Source organism: Mus caroli, unplaced genomic scaffold (genome assembly GCF_978045245.1).
Source record: "Mus caroli unplaced genomic scaffold, Mus_caroli_1 scaffold_3, whole genome shotgun sequence".
Taxonomy (NCBI): domain Eukaryota; kingdom Metazoa; phylum Chordata; class Mammalia; order Rodentia; family Muridae; genus Mus; species Mus caroli.
In genome coordinates this window covers 127,476,636-127,499,298 of record NW_028227258.1, presented here as the reverse complement: position 1 = coordinate 127,499,298, position 22,663 = coordinate 127,476,636, and the positions used below count along the sequence as shown (strand labels likewise).

The window sequence follows — 22,663 nt, the reverse complement described above, 5'->3', positions numbered from 1 at the left end:
GCTAAGAAGAAGGCTTTAAAGATTATCAGGCCAGCGATCTGAGAATTCTGCAAGGATGGGTTTGGAAGCCTGGGCTGGGAGGGATGCTGAGGCCAAGCAGAAGTGGGCCTCAGGGAAAGCTGACTTCTCAGACATTGCCTTTGAGGTTAGAAGAGCTTTTGGAAGCGGCCTCCTGATGTCAGGAGAAGGCCTTAAGGATGCCAGCCCGCCCAGGATGGGAGCATACCGATTCACAGCTCTTTAGCACGAACCACAGGCAAAACCTTCGTGAAGTAGCCTTGGCTTCCTTTAGGTCTGGTGGTGATTGTGGGCGAGTTTCACCACACAGGTTTGCTTTGGCTTCTTGTCATGCTACAGGTGGAAAGCTTTCCTCTGTTCCCTGAAAAAAAAAAAAAAAAAACAGTCCAGTGCAGTGAAGCAGATCTCCCCCTTCCCCTTCCTTCGGCTTGCTCTTAGGTATCCCTAAGACCTCGCCTTCCAAGGCTTATCACTTTCTGTTGTCCGGTCGCCATCGGGCTGAGCTTCCGGAAAGGAAGCTTTTGAGTGACACAAAGCAGAAAGTTACGTGAGGTCACGGAGGAAAGACAGAGCTCGAGGCTAAGTGTTCCAGCTCCTTGGACTTTGCTGCAGCAGTCACATGTCACTGGTCTGCATTGCTGTCACTTAATATGGGCCAGAAAAACCTCAAGGAAGGCTTGGGTTTGTTTTTAGATGGCACAATTAAATAAAGTAATTGCAGCTAGAAAAATTTTAAAGAAACATCTTTTTCTTTAAATTACGGGAAACAATCAGGGCCATCGGACAAAAGAAGGACATGTGTGTATGCCTTTGGTAGGATGAATTGCCTAAAATATTTGGCTGTCAAATAAGTGTATACATAGACTTCCAAGCGTTGATTTGGAGGTGCAAAAGGACTAATGTCTCTCTGGAGTGTTTGGACTCTCTGGTGATCCCCCCAACCCCCTATCCCCCCCCACACACACCCCTGATTTTTAGAATCAGAAGTGCAATTGAAGACCAACAGTAGCTGCTCTTCCTGCCTCCGGTTTGTCTTTAACAGGGGAATTTCTGTCTTTAAAGCAATTAGATCATCTAATGGGCAAACTACATTTCCCCTGAACAGCAACAGCAGTGGTAGAAACAGAATCTCAGGGTTGATAATTCATGAAATGGAAATGAAAAATAGTGAAGTGTGAATCCTTGGCCCAGAAAAAAAAATTAATTGATCTGAATATCTGAAAGATCTAAAAATACATGAACCATTGTAAGTCATGTGATTTTTTTACATACAACCCAGAAGACTCAAAAAGGCAGTTTTAAATATATATATATATATATATATATATATATATATATATACATACAGTTAAAAGCAAGAGGGAAATATATTAAGTTTCTAACTGCCAAACTCTTTTTTTTTTTTAAATGTATTTACTTCATCAGTGAGAGGTGGAATGAATTGAGCACAATGGTCACTGGGCAGACCACCCTGCATTCCGCAGGTTTCAAGGGTCCTTGCAGCTCTTGAGGGAAATTATTTGGTAAAATTGGGTCTGGGCTTCAACAGCCCCTTGTCCATTTGTTTCGTATAATACCACTTCTGAAAATTAAAGGCAAGATCCTGGAGAGACACAAGGAGAAAAAAATATTATTGAGCAATTTTAAATTAGCAGTGTACCTTGTATCCATATGGTAAACAAAAAGGTATAAAAGTCTGTGGTTGCTCTTTGTAGCATCTTGAAACATGGATTATGGACCCTGTCAGTCATCTCTCACACTTACCAAGTTTAACACTGACCATGGGAAGGAAATGGGATGGGTGAGGCACCAATGAAAGAACAGCCATTTTCCTCAGTTATACTAGGAACATTAAGGTGTCCCCTGCAGTCTTGTCAGTGAAGGGAAGTTAGGTCAGAGGAAACCTCACAGTGAAGAGATTCATTTTCTACTTCCTACCCTAACTTTCCGTATCCTCATTTCTCTAGCACATTTCTTGTTGATTATTTTTGGAAGGTATGTGATTTTTTTTTATGTACTTATTTATTTGGAAAATAAATCTTCTAAATGCATTTCTCTATCGTCATCTGTGTTTCCTAAATCTTAAAGCTCTGGTCCTTCTGAAGGCTCAGCAGTTTCCCCACCTGCCATGTGGATTGACCCGGCATTTTTTGTGACTTAGAGGGCAGAAGGAAGCATAAATTCTCTGTTTTCCTATAGTATTGGGGCATAGACAAACAGAACCTCATCAGATGCATGGGCCATTCCCTACGCCTCTCAATAGCCTCTGCATCTTTGGCTTTTAAAATCATGAACTTTTCTATAGTTTTTGTATTTCAGGGTTTGTTATTTTATTTTATTTTTGGATTTATTTGCCTCTTGAATGCCTGGCTCCGATGTAATGTTTCTCGCTGCAGAAGGATCCCTGCTATGGTTGTGGTCAGAAGAGATGCTTAGAAGGTTAGCTAGCATTTAAAGGAAAGAGGAACTTAAAGGGGAGGGGGGGAGCACTTGGTTTGGTTAAAGCTGGTTCCCAATATATTTAACCAGTTCCAGAATTAGAAAGCCTTTCCGTACATTTTCTCTTATTTTTCTTGCTCCTTTTCCTTATGTAATGAAATTAAAACTTTTGGAACCCACAGTTGACATTTTTCAGAAAATTGAGTTATCAAGGCAGTAATTATTTCTCGGGGAGATAAAACTCTCATAGCCCTAACTGTCAAATAGGGCCCTTTTCAGATTTTAATTACAAAATAAAATTAGTCTGCTCTTCCTCGGAATGGTTGGCGAGTGGTTAAACAGAGCTTTCCCCCAATACTGGTGGTCGTCAAACTCTGCTAATTAGCAATGCTGAGAAATTCCAGTTAACAAGGGCATTCTCCGAGACTCTGCAGGTCCCCTGCCGTTCGCCTTCATTTCCATAAGGAGATTAGGAGAGGAGGGGAACCCACTCAAATGCAGATGCAGGAGCGAAGCGTTTTTAACAAGCATCATAATAGTAAGATGCTTGGCTAGTTCTCGCTAATTACTGCAACTTAAACCTCTATTTGCCACTAAGAAGAAAAAAATAAGTCTACAGTCCGCACCTCCACAACATTGTCAGTTGGCTTCAGATATAATACTCGTCGAGGAGAGAAAAATGTAAAAGATTTTTAAATAAAATTGGGTTATACTTGGCAGTTAAGGCTTCTGGCTTGGGCCAATAGCAGAACAAAATAAAATCTGATTACTCCAGGCATATGCTAATCACTAATGCTGGTCTAAAAGTGTATAGCTTTTTGCTGCCCATGAAGGGAAGTATTACATTAGATGAAGCACTTCCAATTTTCATAAACTATGCCAGTAGCAACATTTTAAATTCTCAGAGGATGAAGCACCCTGTTCCAAGTCTCTTTCTGCTAGTCAATAGTGTATTGTTGCTGGTACTGTAGTCAGCTATTATAACCCCAAAAGAGGCTTGCCTCTGTCATGGGCTGGGGCTGTCATAGTTATTATTATACTTAGGGGACTATGATGGTGTTGGATTGAAATCGGGTGGCCAGTGATCTAATTTTTTTCAATATGTTCTAAAAATATTCTAATGAGAAAATAGGTTTTGCTACCGCCATCTTCTTTAATCTTATTTTCGTCGCAAATTATTATGCATAAACACCAGCCACCGTTAGTTTATTGCCTCTGATAAGTACAGTAGACTTAATTAAAATAAAGCTGCAAATAAATACCACAAATGATAACACGACTGTAATGCACTCCCATAGTTTATTCATATGATAAAGCAATTAACAAGAGACCTAGCCAGACCCCCTTACCCTCTTTAAGTAGATTATTACAGAGTTCAGGTGCAAACACACATCGGAGAGGTTCAGACTATCCCAATGGGGGAAGGAAAAAAAAATCTGCTTCCTACTAACCTTGAAAGAAAGATATCAAGATTTAAAGAGATGTTCTTTTATCGACATCCATTATCAGTATTTATATTAATAAATATTCGCCACCGTTGTCCACATCGACTCGTTGGGGGTTTTTTTTTTTCTTCAAACTTAATGATCCATAAGCTTTTTCTAAGTTTTCAGAAAAATGCTATTAAGCACCTACAGATACATACACAATCACAAAGTGAATGCTCGGCCTGCCCTTCGTGGCGCGCGGACAATCATAATTCATTCATACTTTGAATCTCATAATTTATACCTATTTTCCCCTCGCTTAACCTCCCACTTATCTGGCGGTTCTATGTACATTTCTAAGTTAAGCAAATTAAATTTGATTCTTATGATTTCGTCCCACGGCTTATATGATATGTTAACTTTTCTTTTGTTTAGATTATGTGTAATTAGTTTGATCTTCCATCCTCCTCGGATTTTTTTTTTTTTAACTTTATTTTTACACACCTTCTTTTAAAGGTAAAAGCACTCTAGTAAAAGCGAGTCCACCAGCAGGGGGCGCAGCAGTCACATCTCAGAAACTAGGCGCACTGAAAAGTCGGTGGCCGCCTTCCCTAGATCAACCTTTGCTCTGGTCTCCAGAGATTGGTGTTGAGCGTAATAGTACACCCCGATTAAGGAGAAAACAATGCTTTAATTTGAAGAGTCCCAAATATTTACGCGTTTCTATAAGTCCTTTCCGGGTTCCCAAGAACTATAGCAACCAAAACTTAAGGAGAACCTGAGGCAGGGAGAGGGGTGGACTAGAGAAGAAATTATTTATTTCAAGTTTACAGAAATTCTTTACCACAACTTTTCTGGGTCTAAAGTGGGCATAGTTAGCTGAGTGTGACAATAACAGCCAAGCCTGGGAGAATGGGGATTGGAGATGTGGGGGTGGGGAAGAGGCGTTGGTGGGCAGAGAGGGAAGGATAAACAGGGCAGTTTGTAAGGACAATGAGCGGAGCGTGGCCGGCAGATACCCTTGTGAACGTTTTCTTTAGGCAGAGTTGGGGTAGATGAGGGGAGGAGGGGCCGCGAGAGTATTGCAGAAAAAAAAGAAAGAAAGAAAATAAGTAACCCTGATGGTTTAAGCTCTTTATTTAAAAAAAAAAAAAAATGGCATCAGGACTTTCTTCCTTCTCTCCCCTCTTTTGTACCCAAGTGCATTTTAGCCACAAAGGTTCCAACAAGAGAGTGGAGGGAAACTTAGACGGGGCTTTGTTTGACTCCGTGTAGCGACAACAAGAGAAACAAAACTACCTATTTGTAACGGACGTGGGGCTGTGGCTCTGGGCTTTTTGAGCGCCTGCCGATTGAAATCTTTACGTCTGGACAATGGGAGATCGGCTAAAATTACCCTCTCGGGTCCTGGGCGGGCAAGATTCTTGAACCCCTACCCCCGCCCCCAGTCCATTCTCCCACAGCCTGGGCTTGCTTGGTGCCGGCTCCTCGGGTTCGGCGGGCCTTCTCTCCGCCTGCACCTGCACCTCTGGACCCCGCGCGCTTCCCAGGCCCCGGCGCCTCTCGGCCGGGCCTTCGTGACTACCACCGTGCCTGTCAGCAGGGGCAATGCCGGCTGCGCTGCCCCATCCTGGGAACGCTGCGTGGGAGGGAGTTTGTGAGCGCAGCCCAAATGCCACCTCCGTGCCTCGCGGTGGGATGCCAGGAAGTTGCGTGACCCTCCCCCATCCCCTGCACTCGGGAGCTTCTTTCCCTTGATGCTTTCGTCCCCAAGGTCTCATCTGAAACTGCCACCACTAAAAATCCTCTTGTGTCGGGGTTGGGAGTTAGAAAGAGCGGGAGCAGAGTTCCAGCTTTGCCTTTGCACCCTTTGGATGGGGCAGATTGGTGGAGGAGGGAATTAGGGTTGAGGACACGTGCTGCGATTCCTTGAGCCACACCTGAGTCGGCCTAGGAGAAAGCTGGGAACAAGGCCTGGTCCTAGCTCTGCTCTACAGTCAGCCACATGGGCAGAGGACTCGTGTTTGGGAACCGAGCCGACGACACGGAAGCCAGGAGGGCGCTGAGGCCCGAGGCTTGGGTCTAACTTCTCGTCTGTACTGTGAGAAGAGGGGGTGAGTGGGTGTTGGCGACAAGGTTGGAAGAGGGGCTGCGACAGAGCGCAGTGCCGCGGATGAGCGCAGGAACAATGGCACACCACCTCTGACTCTGCCAGCTTCCTGAAATACTAGTTGGACGGTCGCCCTGAACCACCCATGGGCCTTGCCCCACCCTGGCCACAGCTTCCCGAGCCCCAGCCACCCTTATGTACCCAAGAGAGAGCCAATATTCCGTAGCATGGGGGAAAGGAGCTGTCGTCTTGGTGCTGTTTACCCACTTCCTTCGAACAGGCGTGCGCCGTGACCTGTTGCTGAGAACGGGGGGCGGGTGGGGGATACAAAGGTTCCCCAGCGGCCGGCTGCGGGCCCGCCTCCCCCGCGCGGTTCGGGGCACAGCGCTCTGCTGGGCTCGGCTCGGCGGCGCGGCAGGCCCCGCCCCCTTTCATGCAAAACCCTCTGGCGAGGCTGGGCTCCGGCGCAGGAGCCGGCGCTCGCTGATTGGCCGCCGGAAACCCATTTATTCCCTGACAGCCCCCATCACATGGATGGTTGTCTATTAACTTGTTCAAAAAAGTATCAGGAGTTGTCAAGGCAGAGAAGAGAGTGTTTGCAAAAAGGGAAAAGTACTTTGCTGCCTCTTTAAGACTAGGGCTGGGAGAAAGAAGAGGAGAGAGAAAGAAAGGAGAGAAGTTTGGAGCCCGAGGCTTAAGCCTTTCCAAAAACTAATCACAACAATCGCGGCGGCCCGAGGAGGAGAGCGCCTGTTTTTTCATCCCAATTGCACTTCGCCCGTCTCGAGCTCCGCTTCCCCCCAACTATTCTCCGCCAGATCTCCGCGCAGGGCCGTGCACGCCGACGCCCCCGCCCGCGGCCCCTGCATCGCGGCCCCCGCAGTCCCGGCCGGGCCGAGGGTTGGCGGCCGCCGGCGGGCCGCGCCCGCGCCCAGCGCCCGCATGTATAACATGATGGAGACGGAGCTGAAGCCGCCGGGCCCGCAGCAAGCTTCGGGGGGCGGCGGCGGAGGAGGCAACGCCACGGCGGCGGCGACCGGCGGCAACCAGAAGAACAGCCCGGACCGCGTCAAGAGGCCCATGAACGCCTTCATGGTATGGTCCCGGGGGCAGCGGCGTAAGATGGCCCAGGAGAACCCCAAGATGCACAACTCGGAGATCAGCAAGCGCCTGGGCGCGGAGTGGAAACTTTTGTCCGAGACCGAGAAGCGGCCGTTCATCGACGAGGCCAAGCGGCTGCGCGCTCTGCACATGAAGGAGCACCCGGATTATAAATACCGGCCGCGGCGGAAAACCAAGACGCTCATGAAGAAGGATAAGTACACGCTTCCCGGAGGCTTGCTGGCCCCCGGCGGGAACAGCATGGCGAGCGGGGTTGGGGTGGGCGCCGGCCTGGGTGCGGGCGTGAACCAGCGCATGGACAGCTACGCGCACATGAACGGCTGGAGCAACGGCAGCTACAGCATGATGCAGGAGCAGCTGGGCTACCCGCAGCACCCGGGCCTCAACGCTCACGGCGCGGCACAGATGCAGCCGATGCACCGCTACGACGTCAGCGCCCTGCAGTACAACTCCATGACCAGCTCGCAGACCTACATGAACGGCTCGCCCACCTACAGCATGTCCTACTCGCAGCAGGGCACCCCCGGTATGGCGCTGGGCTCCATGGGCTCTGTGGTCAAGTCCGAGGCCAGCTCCAGCCCCCCCGTGGTTACCTCTTCCTCCCACTCCAGGGCGCCCTGCCAGGCCGGGGACCTCCGGGACATGATCAGCATGTACCTCCCCGGCGCCGAGGTGCCGGAGCCCGCTGCGCCCAGTAGACTGCACATGGCCCAGCACTACCAGAGCGGCCCGGTGCCCGGCACGGCCATTAACGGCACACTGCCCCTGTCGCACATGTGAGGGCCGGACTGTGAACTGGAGAAGGGGAGAGATTTTCAAAGAGATACAAGGGAATTGGGAGGGGTGCAAAAAGAGGAGAGTAAGAAAAATCTGATAATGCTCAAAAGGAAAAAAACAATCTCCGCAGCGAAACGACAGCTGCGGAAAAAAAACCACCAATCCCATCCAAATTAACGCAAAAACCGTGATGCCGACTAGAAAACTTTTATGAGAGATCTTGGGACTTCTTTTTGGGGGACTATTTTTGTACAGAGAACCTGAGGGCGGCGGGGAGGGCGGGGGAATCGGACCATGTATAGATCTGGAGGAAAAAAACTACGCAAAACTTTTTTTTAAAGTTCTAGTGGTACGTTAGGCGCTTCGCAGGGAGTTCGCAAAAGTCTTTACCAGTAATATTTAGAGCTAGACTCCGGGCGATGAAAAAAAGTTTTAATATTTGCAAGCAACTTTTGTACAGTATTTATCGAGATAAACATGGCAATCAAATGTCCATTGTTTATAAGCTGAGAATTTGCCAATATTTTTCGAGGAAAGGGTTCTTGCTGGGTTTTGATTCTGCAGCTTAAATTTAGGACCGTTACAAACAAGGAAGGAGTTTATTCGGATTTGAACATTTTAGTTTTAAAATTGTACAAAAGGAAAACATGAGAGCAAATACTGGCAAGACCGTTTTCGTGGTCTTGTTTAAGGCAAATGTTCTAGATTGTACTAAATTTTTAACTTACTGTTAAAGGCAAAAAAAAAAATGTCCATGCAGGTTGATATCGTTGGTAATTTATAATAGCTTTTGTTCAATCCCACCCTTTCATTTTGTTCACATAAAAAATATGGAATTACTGTGTTTGAAATATTTTCTTATGGTTTGTAATATTTCTGTAAATTGTGATATTTTAAGGTTTTTCCCCCCTTTTATTTTCCGTAGTTGTATTTTAAAAGATTCGGCTCTGTTATTGGAATCAGGCTGCCGAGAATCCATGTATATATTTGAACTAATACCATCCTTATAACAGCTACATTTTCAACTTAAGTTTTTACTCCATTATGCACAGTTTGAGATAAATAAATTTTTGAAATATGGACACTGAAATTATGCCTGAGTCTTTCATTTCTTTGTGGCTAGCATGCTTATACATAACTTCTTGGAACTGGATAACTGTTCAGCCACCAAGATCTTGATGTTACCAGCAATGTCTGTTAGCTTTAACTGCAGAAGAAAAAAAAATGGCTGAATGATTAATAACGGGGAACTGAAGTGCGCTGACAACATTTCTAGAATAGAAACTAGAAGCATATATTGTAAGTTCACCCCCCTCCTTCCCTGAGCAGCGTGAATAAGCTCGATGTGGGCTTAAGCTCGCTTTAGCACTTGTTGCCAGAACGAGTCAATTCTGAAATTTTTCGTGTAGCTTAGCAGATGAGATACTGCGCCAAATCAGAACCAGGTTGGCTGGGTTGGTTTTCATTTTCTTCACAACACAATGGCCCTTTGAAATGTGGTTTATAGGGGAAAATGATGCTTCTTGTATCGGAATAATTACAAAGTAGACGCGCCGAGCGTTCTGCGGGGTAGGTGGTTGGGTGACTCTAGCTCTACTATTGTGTGAGGAAACAAGTGGTTTTCTGTCTTTGTTTCCTGACTTCATAAACTTTGTCCTCTACGTTTTCCTGTTTGGGGTGAGGGAAAAGAGAAGAGCGGCTTGCAAAATTCCCTTAATTATCGTGGACTTTTTATTTATTTATTCCCCCCCCCCTTTTCTCCCCCACCCCCCACTCCGGATTCCACTTCTTAATTTGGCAGCGCGGGTCCAAGCCTGTAGTCCCAAATCGGAAAATCTCTGCAGCTGGTACACGCAAAAGAGAAGCCAGGCAACAGACATATTACAGAAGAAAGCTCTCGACTCCGAGGTAGATATTTCGCATTGTGCGCTCTCATCACATTTGGACATGATTGTGCTTTTGATCTGTTAACTGTTTTACTACAGTAGTAGAGAGAGGGGGAGGAGAGAGGGTGGGGAAAGGAGATTGGATTTGCTGTTTTCTTTTGCTCCAGGAAAAATAAGAGGCTGGCGACGTCCTCGGTTGGAGCGGAAAAGTTGCGGGGATCGCCATGGTCTTTAAGTTCAACCAAGCGGCTCTGGCGTAGCCGAGGAGGTCGCTGGCCCGCTTTGCTTTTTTTCCTTTTTTTTTTTTTTTTTGGCTCCTGGTTTCGGTCATCTTCTATCCAAAGGCACCAAGAACAAGGAATGGTGCGTTCTTATGAGTTCTGCATTGCTTCTTATTTCTAGAGCGTCCACTAGCTGCATCTCTGCAGAAGTTAGGATCCCGGGGCGCTTTCTGCCTTTCAGCCGAGTACCGGTTGCCGCCAGTTCTCTCAGCCTCTAGGCCTGTGTTGCCTCTTTTGCAAGAAAGTAATTTCTTTCTTGAAGAGCTACTAATGTTCTGTGGAGGATTATGAAGGTCCTGTTTTCTGTGTTTATATTTCTTCTCGGTCTTTTCAGGTGTAGAGTTGGTTGTTTGCTTCTTTATTTTCGTTTTAGGGTAAGGTACTGGGAAGGGACATTTATTCAGTTCCCAGTCCAAGCTAGGCAGGTTCCCCTCTAATTAATGCAGAGACTCTAAAAGAATTTCCCGGGCTCGGGCAGCCATTGTGATGCATATAGGATTATTCACGTGGTAATGAGCACAGTCGACAGTTCTTGCTCACACATAGGAATAAAAGAAACTTTGAATAAAGACCCAAATGAAGGCGTTGGGGGAGAGGGGAGGATATTCCCGGAACTCCAGCCAATGGACGACAGTATAGAATGTATATGTTTGAAAATTAATATATCTTAGGGGTATATATAAAATTTACAATAATTGACCCGACTCAGCCTCTCAACTTAAAGGAACAAGGAAGGGGCTTGGCATATCTGACCCAAATCAAACACATTGGGGAGACGCTCAGGTTCAAATATTTTGCAATACAGAAGAGCATTTTTGAGAGCTGAACTCATTTAAGTGATTATCACTGCAAAAAAAAAAGGAGAAGCCTCATTCTTGCTCTTATCCCACCATATCTCCAAACCAAATAGTTTAAAAGAAGAGGCCAAACTATTTTGTTTGCAAATATAGACGCTTTGATAAACTGCAGCGCTACCCATTTCATTAGGTAAAACATTCTCAAGATGTGTAATTGTGTACGTAGACCAGTATTAATAAGCGAATAGTTTTAAGAATAATTTCATTTTTAAGAAAAGAGATAAAGTCATAATTCTACCCAGCGAGGACTTGCTGCTGTCGCTGCCTGTGACTTCTTTCCTAAGAATTTTATTCTGGTCAGTGAGGCTCCAATTTTCAGTCAAGAGGGGAATTTAAATGTTGCTTTGACTTTATACACAGACTAGAAATCTGTAACAGGATAAGCATATAACCAGTTCTTACTACATCTTTCCTTCCACACCCACCCCCTCCATATCTTAAAGAGTGTTAAAATATTTTGCTGAGCGGGAGTAGATTAACAAGGTTCCTTTGCCAATGCCGGGAAGCTGGTATCACAGACCATCCCAGGGGAAAATGGCTCACATTAACCACTAAATGAATATTTGACAAGGGCTCATTCGGAGGTATTATTACTATAAATGTGTCCCTACTGGACTTTTCAAGGTCAAAGAGCAATGCTTCAATTAATTATTTAGACTGCTAGTAGATTTGGATGTAATAGCTGTACTTATTTCTGGAAAGCGACACATTCTTGCAGTGGGGAAACCTCCCGAGACTCTCCATCAGCAGCATCTCAAATGGAAAGGTGTGTGAAGCCCTGGCATGCCCAAGCTGACTTTTTTTTTTTTTTTTTTTTTTTCACGAAATGTTTTCCAAGGCCAAGGGAGAGAAATACCCTTTTCCCCCCTCCCTATTTCAGCAACTATTTTTAGTTTAAAAGGAAAAACAATATAATTTATGTTCATTTCATCATCGTGTCTAGGAAGATCTTCTAGAGTTTGTGATGTGGGGGAGGCTGGGTGGTATTTCATGGAACCTCTGCCTTGTCTAAATAGCAAAGTCGGAGGATTTCACAGCTCCTCCCTGTCAGGCTTTGAACGTAGGTAGAGTCCAGATCCCTGTTAAACAATAAAAGCAAAGGTTTGAAATGGAAGGCACCAGGCTTAGAGTACTGAGTTCTAGTAATGACAGAGTAAGTTGGGGTACAAGGTGGTCCCCCCTTCTCCTATTGGTCTGAAAGCTGTAAAGGGGGGGGGGGGCACATTCCTGCCATGTCACCGGTTCCTCCATGACCCTAGGTAAAATGATAATCGAATGATTTTGAGAGTAAGATTCCTTCACAATAATATAAATTGAATGAATAAGAGATAAGCTGGGGGGTAGTAATTACAGCCCAATTCATTCAGCTTTGCAGAACTTTTGTTGTAGGCGCTCCATTGACTGGGTTTGAGCTGCCAGTTTTCTCACATTAAAAAGGAGCTGATCAGCGCCTGAGGGTGGGAGGGGGGGCAAGGACAACTGCTAAACTGCATGGTGCTGGGGTCTTCATTTAGAACCATTAGAAGAGTGAAATTAAATCGTGCCTTTGTGTGCGCGAGGTTTACACTTTTCAACTGCTCACAGTTTATAGCTAACTGCTCTGAAATTGAGGTCTGACTGTGGCCTGGTCACCTGCTAGTTGGCATCTCTTATCGGTCTGTCTGTCTGTCTGTCTGTCTACCTATCTTGGGATTGGAAGCACTTTTCTCTCTTCAAACACCCCCACCCCAATTCCTTGTTTTTGAAAGTTTTGAAAAATAGGCACTCATATTTTTCTTCCTGGAGTTTTTCTTTTGGCTGCAACTGTTTTAGTCAAGACAGGAGCTCACAATCCCTCCCATACCCCCACCCTACTATTACTTCAAAATAATTTGCATCTCTGTGGGTTTTTTTTTTTTTTTTTGCTTTGTTTTTGTTTGTTTTCGGCTGCTTCTCACTCTTGGAGCTAAGACGTCTTTTCAGGCTCCACCTGGGCCTGGGGTTGAGGCTTGACTTCATATTCTGCACTTTCTTTTTAGACCTGACTTGAAAGATGTCTGACTGCCTCTCCCTAGGGACTCTATCTAGGAGATGGATCCCTGGAAGAAGAGAGACACTCTGGCTTTTACTGTGAGAGTCTGGATAATATCCAAAGGCACACAGCCTCTGGAAACTTAAAATAAAAAGCTCAACAGCGCTTTGCAAAGACAGGGAAAAGGCTCAAACTGCAAGATTAGGTCGACGTCTTTCATAATTATTTTCTATTAAAAACTTTCCCGGAAATGTGTTCGTGACACCAGCCCGGAGCCTCTTTTCTAGGGATACTGGCCAGCTCTAGTATTGTTATTCTCCGCAAGGATATTTTCCTTCTGTGGCCTTTAGAAAAAAATGGACGACTCGACTTTCTTGTTTTGACTAACGAAACCTCTCTTGGAGAGACTGGAGTACGCAGGTAAGCAGGGATTTCTCTAGTCAGAGCCCTCTTTCTGTGTGCGGTTCCGGATAGATTGTATTTTATACTTTGGTAGAACGGGAATAGTGCTAACTTCCTGGGCGCTGCTGTCAGTTCCTATCCAAAAGCAAGCGGTAATCTTTGTCATTTGAGGGATGCGGAGATTTATTTGCTGCTTCTGGGCCAGCGTTCGGACTAGAGGTAGTGTTTCTAGTTGGCAGGCAGGTCAGGTGATTCAAACCTCGGAGGGGCCATTAGTTTTATGACCCCATCTGCTTGTCTATAACGAGTCAAGTGGGCACGGATGTATAAAGATTTCGGCGCTTTGAACCACTTTTGCTTCTCCAGGCCCAGGTTCGGCAGGGCTGAGCTGAGAGCTCTCCAGCCTCCTGCAGGCTCCCTGAAGGGAAGGGACTGCAGGGCCAAAGCCTGGAGACTAGCAAGGTACCGACTGGAGTCGGTAGCTAACCTGGACTGGCTAGGACCTGACGTCACCGCGGCCAGGCCCCCATCCCCAGAGACTCCCAAAAAAACTGCAGAGGGGTTCCCAATGTCTCTGCCCTCCCCGCAACCCTGCACCAAAAGAACGTTGTCCGAGTTTCTGGTACTGTGTAGCTGTTACAGAGTACCCTGCCTCCTGCGCGGGAGCCTGAACCCTTTATATGCTGACCTCCTGGCCTCAGAGATGGCTGCTATAGGCTTCATACCCTCAAGATCGGGAGTTGTTGGCCTGGGTGTTGTCTTCTCAACATCTTACCCTAGTCCTTTGCCTGTGGCCAAGCCATACTGGGCTCTTCTCACCCAAGATCAGAGACAGAGAGGACTGGTAAAAATGTGGGAGGCTTTGAGAGATTTTGGGGGGCGGGGGGGGGGAAGGTAGAGATGAACCAGCCCTTCACTTCCTAAGGTGTGTAAGAGGTGGCTGTATAAGACCACCTCCACACACCCCCTCTACATCTACTGGCTTGATTGGAACTGAGATTAACCCTCTTTCTAACAGAAGGTGAGAGACAGGGAACCAGTGCCAAGGTAGTCTCAATGCTGTATACAAAGGTCCTGGCCCTTGTTAGGTTGCTAAGCAGTGATGTTAGTCTTGGGGATCACTCTTCTTGCCTCTTTATCACCCCCTTCTGACTTAGGGTTAGCCTGGGAAGTTACTTTGAGACTCTGCCATCTGTGTGTGTCTTCCTGAAAGGAAGAATATTGGCACTTGAGACTGGAGTTGCCCCACCTCCCAAAGGGCAATAAAATGCTGATGGTATTAGAAGCAGCAGTGACTTCTCCCCTAGCACTCTTTATCACTGGTGGCCAGACCAGAATGGGGAGATGCCCCTACCCCCAACTTGGGATGTCAGGGTCTGCAGCTACTCTGGGAGGCCTATACAGGAAAGGAAACACCAGAGAGTTCCTGGCCAAAACAGTAAAGTTGATTTCCATCATACTAACAGGCCCAGTTTTGGAGGACCCTGACTTCCCCAATATTCAAATGGCTGATCTCATATAAGTAATCCCAGATCTGCTCACACAAGACCTGCGTACCTCTACAGCAGGACTCTTTTCCTTGATGTGTGCTGTCAGAGTTGAGTGACCTGCTAGCTAGAGTTTATTCTAGGATCAGAATGAGTTGGTCAGCTGTATTTTGTTTTGTCTTCAGACTCTTATCAAATTAGGCCAGAGCCCTTTCTAGACTGTGGCTTCTCTGTTTTCAGCCTTCCTGAGTCCCAGCAACAGCTTCGGACTTCTAAAGTCTTCTGGCTCTGATGTCACGGAGGTTTTGACAGTTGCTTCTGGCTTACCACTGGCATACCTTTTCCACGTTCTCCATACCTTCCACTCTTGGGGGTTTACACAGCTTTTAGCCAGAGCCACATTAGACCCATCTCAAAATAAGAGCCATAACATATTAGAGTCAAACACTGACTGAAGACATTCCACAAGTGAGTTAAAGGTGAAAACCATTTGGTAGCTGGAGTGTGTCTAAGATGGACAGAGCCACTCACTGGTGGACGGACATCCTTTGGTGTTCCTAGAAGTGCATTGACCAGGATTTCTTTTCAAACCTTAAATCCGTTCCATTTTTTGGATCCCCTTCCATGGCAAATGGTCTGGAAACTGAACTTTATATTCTGATATGGGCCCAGGATCTCACAAAATAATGACTAGACAAAAATCAGCCACCACTCCAATCTGGGCTATTGCGTAAGGTGACAGTCCAGTCGGGGTGAAGCAAGCTTGTCTCTCGAGGTCCCCTTTCTGCTTGCTTCCCTGTACTCCTCTCCTCCAGGGAAGGTGCCTTAAAATCTCCTGGGAGTGTGTTTACTCCAACTTCTGGTAAACTAGGCGAACACTCTGTCGCCAGCTTTCCAAACACCCTCTCAGTAGCTTTGTGAAATCAGTGCAAATCATTTCAGAATCCAAGATGGCAAAGTAAAGCTGAGCATATGGAGGTAAGGCTTGGCTGTCAGGAAATGGATTTAAATGTTTAGCTCACACCTACCTCAGGCCCCAGGACTTCCTCTTTCCTCCTCAGCAGCTTGCTCCTGGAATTTGGGTACCCTACCTCTCTTAGCAAGCTGGCTCCCCAGCATAAATTATGAGTATGTATCAAGTGGGCCCTTCTGCTAAGATTAATCAGGACCTATTCTCTCTTGCATGTTTCCACTTTGATCCCTATAGAAAGTTCTCCCTACCCTGTAAGCAATGCCATTCTACAAACTTACTATTTCCATATAAACTATGGAGGTAGAAAACAAAAAACAAAACAAAACAAAACAAAACAAAAAAAAAAAAAAACAGGTAATCCTCCCATCCCTCCACCCAGCCCCAGAAAGCTTTCCAAGTTAAGGACACAAAATATTTCATGGTTAGTTGTATGAGCTTCTAAATTAGCTGCATATAAAGTATTTTAAGATTTTTTTTTTTTTTTTTTGGCTGTCACTGGCTGGCAATACTCATTTTGTGTGTGTGTGTTGGTTTGAAAAGCAGGAAGAAATGTAATGAATTGAGTGCTGTCAGAGATGTCTTCTGTTTGAACAATCTGCGACGGGCTGAATGGCAGGGACTCCCTCATCCACTGCAGGTGCAGTAGAGCTGGGGAAGGGGGAGGGGGCCCTCTGTTCAGTCAAAAAGCAGCATTTCCCACAATAGACCACACACTGGTGGCCAGCGTGACATCGGCTCACACTCACATACTTTCCCCCATCCACAGTTCTGAACCGACAAAGTGGCCATACAGTAGGCTTGCATAGGTTCCTTTAATGAACATTTTGTGGTTCCTATGGCCAGCATTGAAATCCATGAGCCCTGGGAGGAACAAATAGACTTTTAATCGTGAGTTCCCAACTCAAATCTATTGCTGTAGATATTAAAAGTAAGCGGATCTCTCTGCTCTCACCCAATATCAATGCTCATGAGGCCCAGATGTGCTAGGATCTGAGAACTCTAAGTTAAAAGTTTTTCTGAGACTACTTAGGTTCCAAGCCTGGGTCTTGCAAGTCCTGTGAGATCAAACAGGCAAGGAGAGAAGGCATGAATTTCGTGTATTTGTTTAAATGTAAAAGGACTCTAGTATTTTATTATGCGGCATGAGAGGGCTAATCCTACAAATGAAGGCACGTTAATCTTGCTGAGCACAGTCCTGTCCCCTTTTGAATTGGTTTTACTGGGGAGAGGGGTGGGGAGGAAGAGAAGGGGGTCAGGAAAGGCGGCAACTGTTTTAAAACTCTGGGCAGAAATGCGACCACCCTTTAGCTGCCCTTGCTGGCAACCAGCAGACGTTAGAAGAGTTTTACTCTCACACTGGTGTGAGCTCAGGCCCGGGTGCAGCAAGTTTTAAATGGAATTATTTAAGTGTGAGAGGCTACTGGGAACTTGGCAGTCAGGCCCTTCTTTAAACACCCTGCCCTCCCCCCACGCTTTGGCCAGGTTTTAGTTTTGGATCTGAAGATTTAGGGAAAGGCAAGATACTTCCTTCAGCACCACCCTAGCCTGTGATAAGAGGGTGACACCAAGGTGGTCCAACTAATAGACGGTTCCCGTTTGTGCTGAGGAAAACTACTCAGTGTTTACACACGGTTAAAACAAGCCAAGAAACGCATCAACTTTCCAAAACCCCTCCTCAATAAACCCTGTTTATGATTCCCTTAAACACTTCTGCGGGACTAAGAAGGACGCCCTTGCTCTCCTCCGGGTAAGAGGAGAAGCCGCCGGAGTGCGCTGGGTGGTTCGGAAAGGCATTGATAGGAAAGACCAAATTCTATAAAATCCCGAATCACAGGAAAAGATGTCTGAGAGTGAGACAAAGCTCACTTGCTTGGGGCCTTACGGCGGGTATGCCTATGGCGCCTACTTAAAGTCTAGGCCTAGAAGAAGTGTTCCGATTCCCCCATCTACAGAGCCTGCAGCTTAGGCGCTAACGTATCTTCCGGCCGGTACACACCCACAATTAATCTTTCTTATTAAAGCCTCCATTCGGTACCCAAGGGGCAACTCAAACCTATTTAGATTTCCTTGGTTGGCTGCACAGATTTAAGTGGGCAAAGAGTTATAAACCTAATAACAGAGGGCGCGCGCGAGAGGGATTTGAGTAGAGAAGACTCAGGATTCACGGAGGGGGGGGAGGGTGGAAGGATGCTGTGGGCCTTGCTCACGTCTGGAGTCTGCCTCGGGTTGCAGCTGGAGCTGTAGGGAAGGCAGTGAGCCTCCCGCGCGCGCGCCACGCGCAGCATTCTCGAGTGCACCTGCATCCCAGCCCCTTTGCTCAGCCCGCAGGTACTCAAGGCGCCTCTTCCTTCCCAGAGAGGCGCAGTCCTCAAAGCATCCCCAACATGGGAACTTGCAGAGAACCAGGAAAGGTTTGCACTGTTTGGGATTAATTGAGAATAATTAACACTGGACACGGTTAATCACCACTTCGCAGCTCTCTTCCCTCCTTTCGGGCCTGTGGTGTCGGCCTCTTTTGCTCCGGCTGACGATGCGGGTGGGTTTGCTGGTGAAAGTGAAGACGTCGCGGTAGCTGTCACCCAGTTCTGCTGTACTTTTAAAGCGCTCGCATATTGTTTGATTACTAATTCGAGTTAATATGATCTTTATGGCAACATAACAGTGGATAATTGGCCTTTTTCTCAACAACAATGTAAATCACAATCGCTTTATTATTTAATAACGTCAAACGCTTCGTTGGATTGGCCCCGACCGAGAAGACCTTTTCTTTCTAGACAGTATTATGGGGGAAGGACAATGAAGATCTAATTGTGGAGGTTTCATAAGTTGGCTCCGGTAAATGAACAGCTTCGATATGGAAGTCCCAGCAGATGTGGGCACCGCTAGCTGTAGAAACTCCACCCCACCCCTCTACCCACCATCCAAATACACTGTTGGAGGCTTTCTGGGGTGGCTGTGGTCCACGGAGCCTAGCAACCACCTGAAGTTCCCAGTAGCAATTAGAGCTTGTATCGGGCTCTTTACATTGGGGATTTATCATTAAGGCATCCAGTCAGCTCACCAAATTAACACGACTTGCAAATAGCCACAACCCTTTGGGCGCCCTTACGGTGAATTTGGCTGTGGGACAGGGAGAGCAGGGGTCTGCGTTTTGTTTTGCTTTGTTTTGGTTGGTTGGTTGGTTTGGTCTTATTTTGTTCTGGTGTGATTAAAAAAAAAAAAAAACGGAATTAGTATTGCAGGGTCTTGGAATATACTTGTCTCAGACAGTTTGGCAAGGGACTTGAGCCATTATTTCTCAAATGCCCGGGAAAAAGCTGAGAGTACCCAGAGACCCTCTCACGAGAAAGACCACTCATGGAAGGAAGGTGTCCCCGCTGCTAGAAAGATAGCCTCATCACCCTTGTCCCCAAAGGCCCAGTTCTAACGGCATCCACCGCTGCTTCTGCCGTGGTCACAAGACCTCGGACGCTAGGGTCTTCTGAGTGGCAAGTCCCAGCCTTTGGAATTCGGGTCAGAGGAGAGAGACTCGCAGCCTGCGGAGGTTTTGTTTTTGTGTGTGCCCGCCTCTCCATTTTAGTCAACTAATACTGCCTGTCGGGGAAAAGGAACAATTCGCTCCCACCCACCCCTCCGCGCCTAAGATAAACAGGAGGTGCGAAACGCTTCTGAGCACACGCGCCCCGGGGCCCTCCTCCCACTCTGTGCGCCAACCGAGCATCTGTCCCCGCGTCCCCGAACCAGACCTGGGTGACAACTGCCGGTATTTCAAAACCGTCCCACTGACCGTCAACCATATTTACAATCCCCCACCCCCCAATCCAGTCACTTCTCTGCCCACTCTCTCCTTTTCTGAGAACTTAAAAGAAGTGGAAAACGTTGAGGAATTGAGAGTGGACTTTCAAAAACGAATCTTTGCCCACAGAAACACGCACTCGCACTTTTTAAAAAGTAGTATTTCAGCACAAGGAGGGCATTTGGAAACTTTCTCTTAACAGGAGTCGGGCACATTGCTATTCTTGTGTGTCTGGCCTCCCCACCCGCGGCGGACAATACCCGCATTGAGACGCGGTGGCCTGCGGGCAGCGGGAGGCTTGGGACTGCGCAGCCTTCCTCCAAGGGGCCCGCAGCTACGGGAGCACTAGGATGGGAGCCGGGGCGGGGAGGCCGGTCGCCGGAAGGACAGCCATTAGAAGTATCATTTTTGCCTCAAGCCTTATACTACGCCTCGCTTTGAGGACTTAGATACAAGGTTGTATAAAGACGTAGGGAGTAGGAAGACCGACTCAACTGAGGACGAGTTTCGCATTTTGTTTCATTTTAATTGTCACCCCCCCCCCCGCACGCACGATTTTATTTAGACACTGAATTTTGCACCCCAGGCGGTCCAACCCCACAGACTTCACTCTTAGGCACCTTTTCTTTTGTTAATATCTCAACCTCGGGCTCTGACGCTAAGCAGGCTTCCGCTTTGGTGCCAATTTTTGTCTCACCCGAGCCCTGGCACACTGCAATCTCGCGCTGGGAGTACGGCACTGCAGAGGGCGGGGGGGAGCCCAGGCCAGAGACTCGGGAACATTCTTTTCTAAGCTCGATTGTTTTCTCCCTCAGAGCACACCAGCACCCAGGGCCTTTGCAGAAGAACCTCGAGGTCAGCAGAGGCCCTCGGAAGGGCGCCACAGTAGCTGAAGCTGGCGTCTTAGGGTTTAAAACGTGCACCCCGCCGAGTGTTGGGACCACGTGCTGCGCCTTCGAAAGGTGACGGCGGCCCCGCTGCAGTCCCCGGGCGGCGGGAGATGGCGCAGGGAACGCCGCAGCCCCCGGTGGCGACAGGGGCGGGTGCTGCGTGGCAGAACTGGCCTCGGCGCTGAGTGCAGAGAATTATCTGGAGCGTGCTTGATCTGGGGCTGCGTAGTCAGCTTCTGCTTTATTTGTTTGTTTGTAATCTCATATTTAGCAAGCCAGGACGGTGGCAGCGAGGGAGAAAGGAAGGGATGGAGGAGGGGGCTTCGCGCTAACCACACCCCTTCCTAATGAGTTAATTTCCATATTTGCGTCTCCCGCTTCTAGCGCCCTCTCTTTCCGGGCGTCTCCGTGCAGTTGCGTCTTGCGCAGCTCAGACACTCTCCACTTAGGAATGAAACAAAAAAGCCCCGGGTAAGAGCAGAAAATTGGTCTATTGATAACATTCGCTCCGAGTGTTGATCTTGGCATTGCGGGCAGCCGGTTAGTCTCCACCCCACCCCCCAAATGGGTCACACAGGGATTGCAGAGGGCTTGAGGACTTACTAGCTGACTGAAGACAGACGTTGACGTCCCTCCCGCCTCCAACTGCCCGACCCTCGCATCGTCTTTTCTCACAACTTCACATTTTTTTTTTGCCCCTCAGGGTAAAAGCAGTGGAAACCTAGCCAACGCAGAAAAGGAGGGGAAATAATCTCAAACAAATGAATCAAAAGCGAAAGTTTCAAACTAGAGACGGACTGGGGCGGGGAGTCGGGGGGAGATAAAGTTTTGTACTAGAAAGGGAGTGCTGGTCGAAGCTGGAAACAGGCTCTAGGGTGGACACCTGCGGGAATAGATTAAGGAAAGCTACGAACTGGTATTGCCATCCAACGAAAAGTTGTGGCAAAGACAGTGAAAGGAGTTTTGGAGACACAGGAACTCAAAGGCAAGCCACGAATCAGGACTTCTATCTCGGTTGTCTACGCTTGGGTGAAGGCTCTGTTCAAAAAAGTCCATGCAAGAAACAGACCTTCCCAGTTGCTCACCGCCCCTGTCCCTCCCCGCCTTGATGGCTTCAACTCCTCTCTGACTGGAGTGTCTAAACAGCTCTCTGGTCAAAATAAACTGTCCCAAGAAACTTTCCAAACTGGGGAGCAACTTAGGCAGTTAGGCAGGGAGCTTTAATCAAGATCTGTAGCTCTGCGAGGGGCAGCGACAGCAAACATCCCGCAGGTGTACGCCGTAACTCCACCATCCGGACTCCAATGTAGATTACTCTGGCCGCGTTTGATCGGCTCTTTGAAAGCCTTTAACAATTGCCTGTGACGAACGACCCGGCTCAGTGTTTTCTGAATAATGCCTTGAGCGTAAGTCCTCGGGGTCTTTAAAGAGCTCCAGTTTGAGAGTGCTAGAGGGTGTGTGTGTGTGTGTGTGTGTGTGTGTGTGTGTGTGTGTGTGTGTGTGCTGTTTTCGGTTTTGCTTTGAAGGAGAAAGGGGAGAAACTAGTTCGGTTTAGCTTGTACCTCGTCAACTTTTAGCTGCTAACAGGTATCACTCAAGTCAGTCAACGCTTGATCCCTGTCACCTTTGCTTGCTGTCTTCCAGAAGCTGTGTATGGCATATTGTCTGTGTCAAGAACATTGCTTTTCCTTTTTAATAATGCATTGTGTATATGTGTATGTACATATTGTATTGTGTTGTGTTAATGAAATGACACAGTTACTAATTTTCTGTCTTGTCAGTTACAACTGCACTTCCTACTCTGTTGAGGTAGTTAGAATAAACACTATTATTATTACCACTTTAATACGGTCCTAGTATCTTCTCTGCTCTTTGGATTCAAACGTCAAAGTTTTCCAAAGTAAAACCCGTTGTTTGCCACAGCCCCTTCCAACACCTTGGCACCAAAACCCAACTCCAAAATTAAAAAAAAAAAAAAAAAAAAAAGAGCTGCTTCTGAACCTGTCTTGTTTGCCTACCGTGTTTACATAAGGGGAGGAAGGCGAACTTTTGTCTGAAACTTACACTAAGCAGAACTTCGATTTCTTAGAGTGTCAACAGTTGCAGGGCTTATCACACCAGTGTGAGGGGCACACATCTGAATTAAAGGCCCACTCCTGCCACTTCAGAGCACGAAGGGCTACCTGT

At 47.1% G+C, this 22,663-nt stretch overlaps 1 protein-coding gene and 1 long non-coding RNA gene across 20 annotated transcripts in view; both read left to right on the top strand.

The window, feature by feature from the left end:
• Positions 1-22,663, top strand: part of LOC115030650 (uncharacterized) — a 614,991-nt gene that overhangs the window by 560,262 nt on the left and 32,066 nt on the right. The gene's annotated exons all lie outside the window — the stretch shown is intronic.
• Positions 5,338-8,325, top strand: Sox2 (SRY-box transcription factor 2). Its single transcript, XM_021158544.2, has one exon. The coding sequence runs from the start codon at positions 6,937-6,939 to the stop codon at positions 7,894-7,896; it is 960 nt and encodes a 319-aa protein (XP_021014203.1). The 5' UTR covers positions 5,338-6,936; the 3' UTR covers positions 7,897-8,325.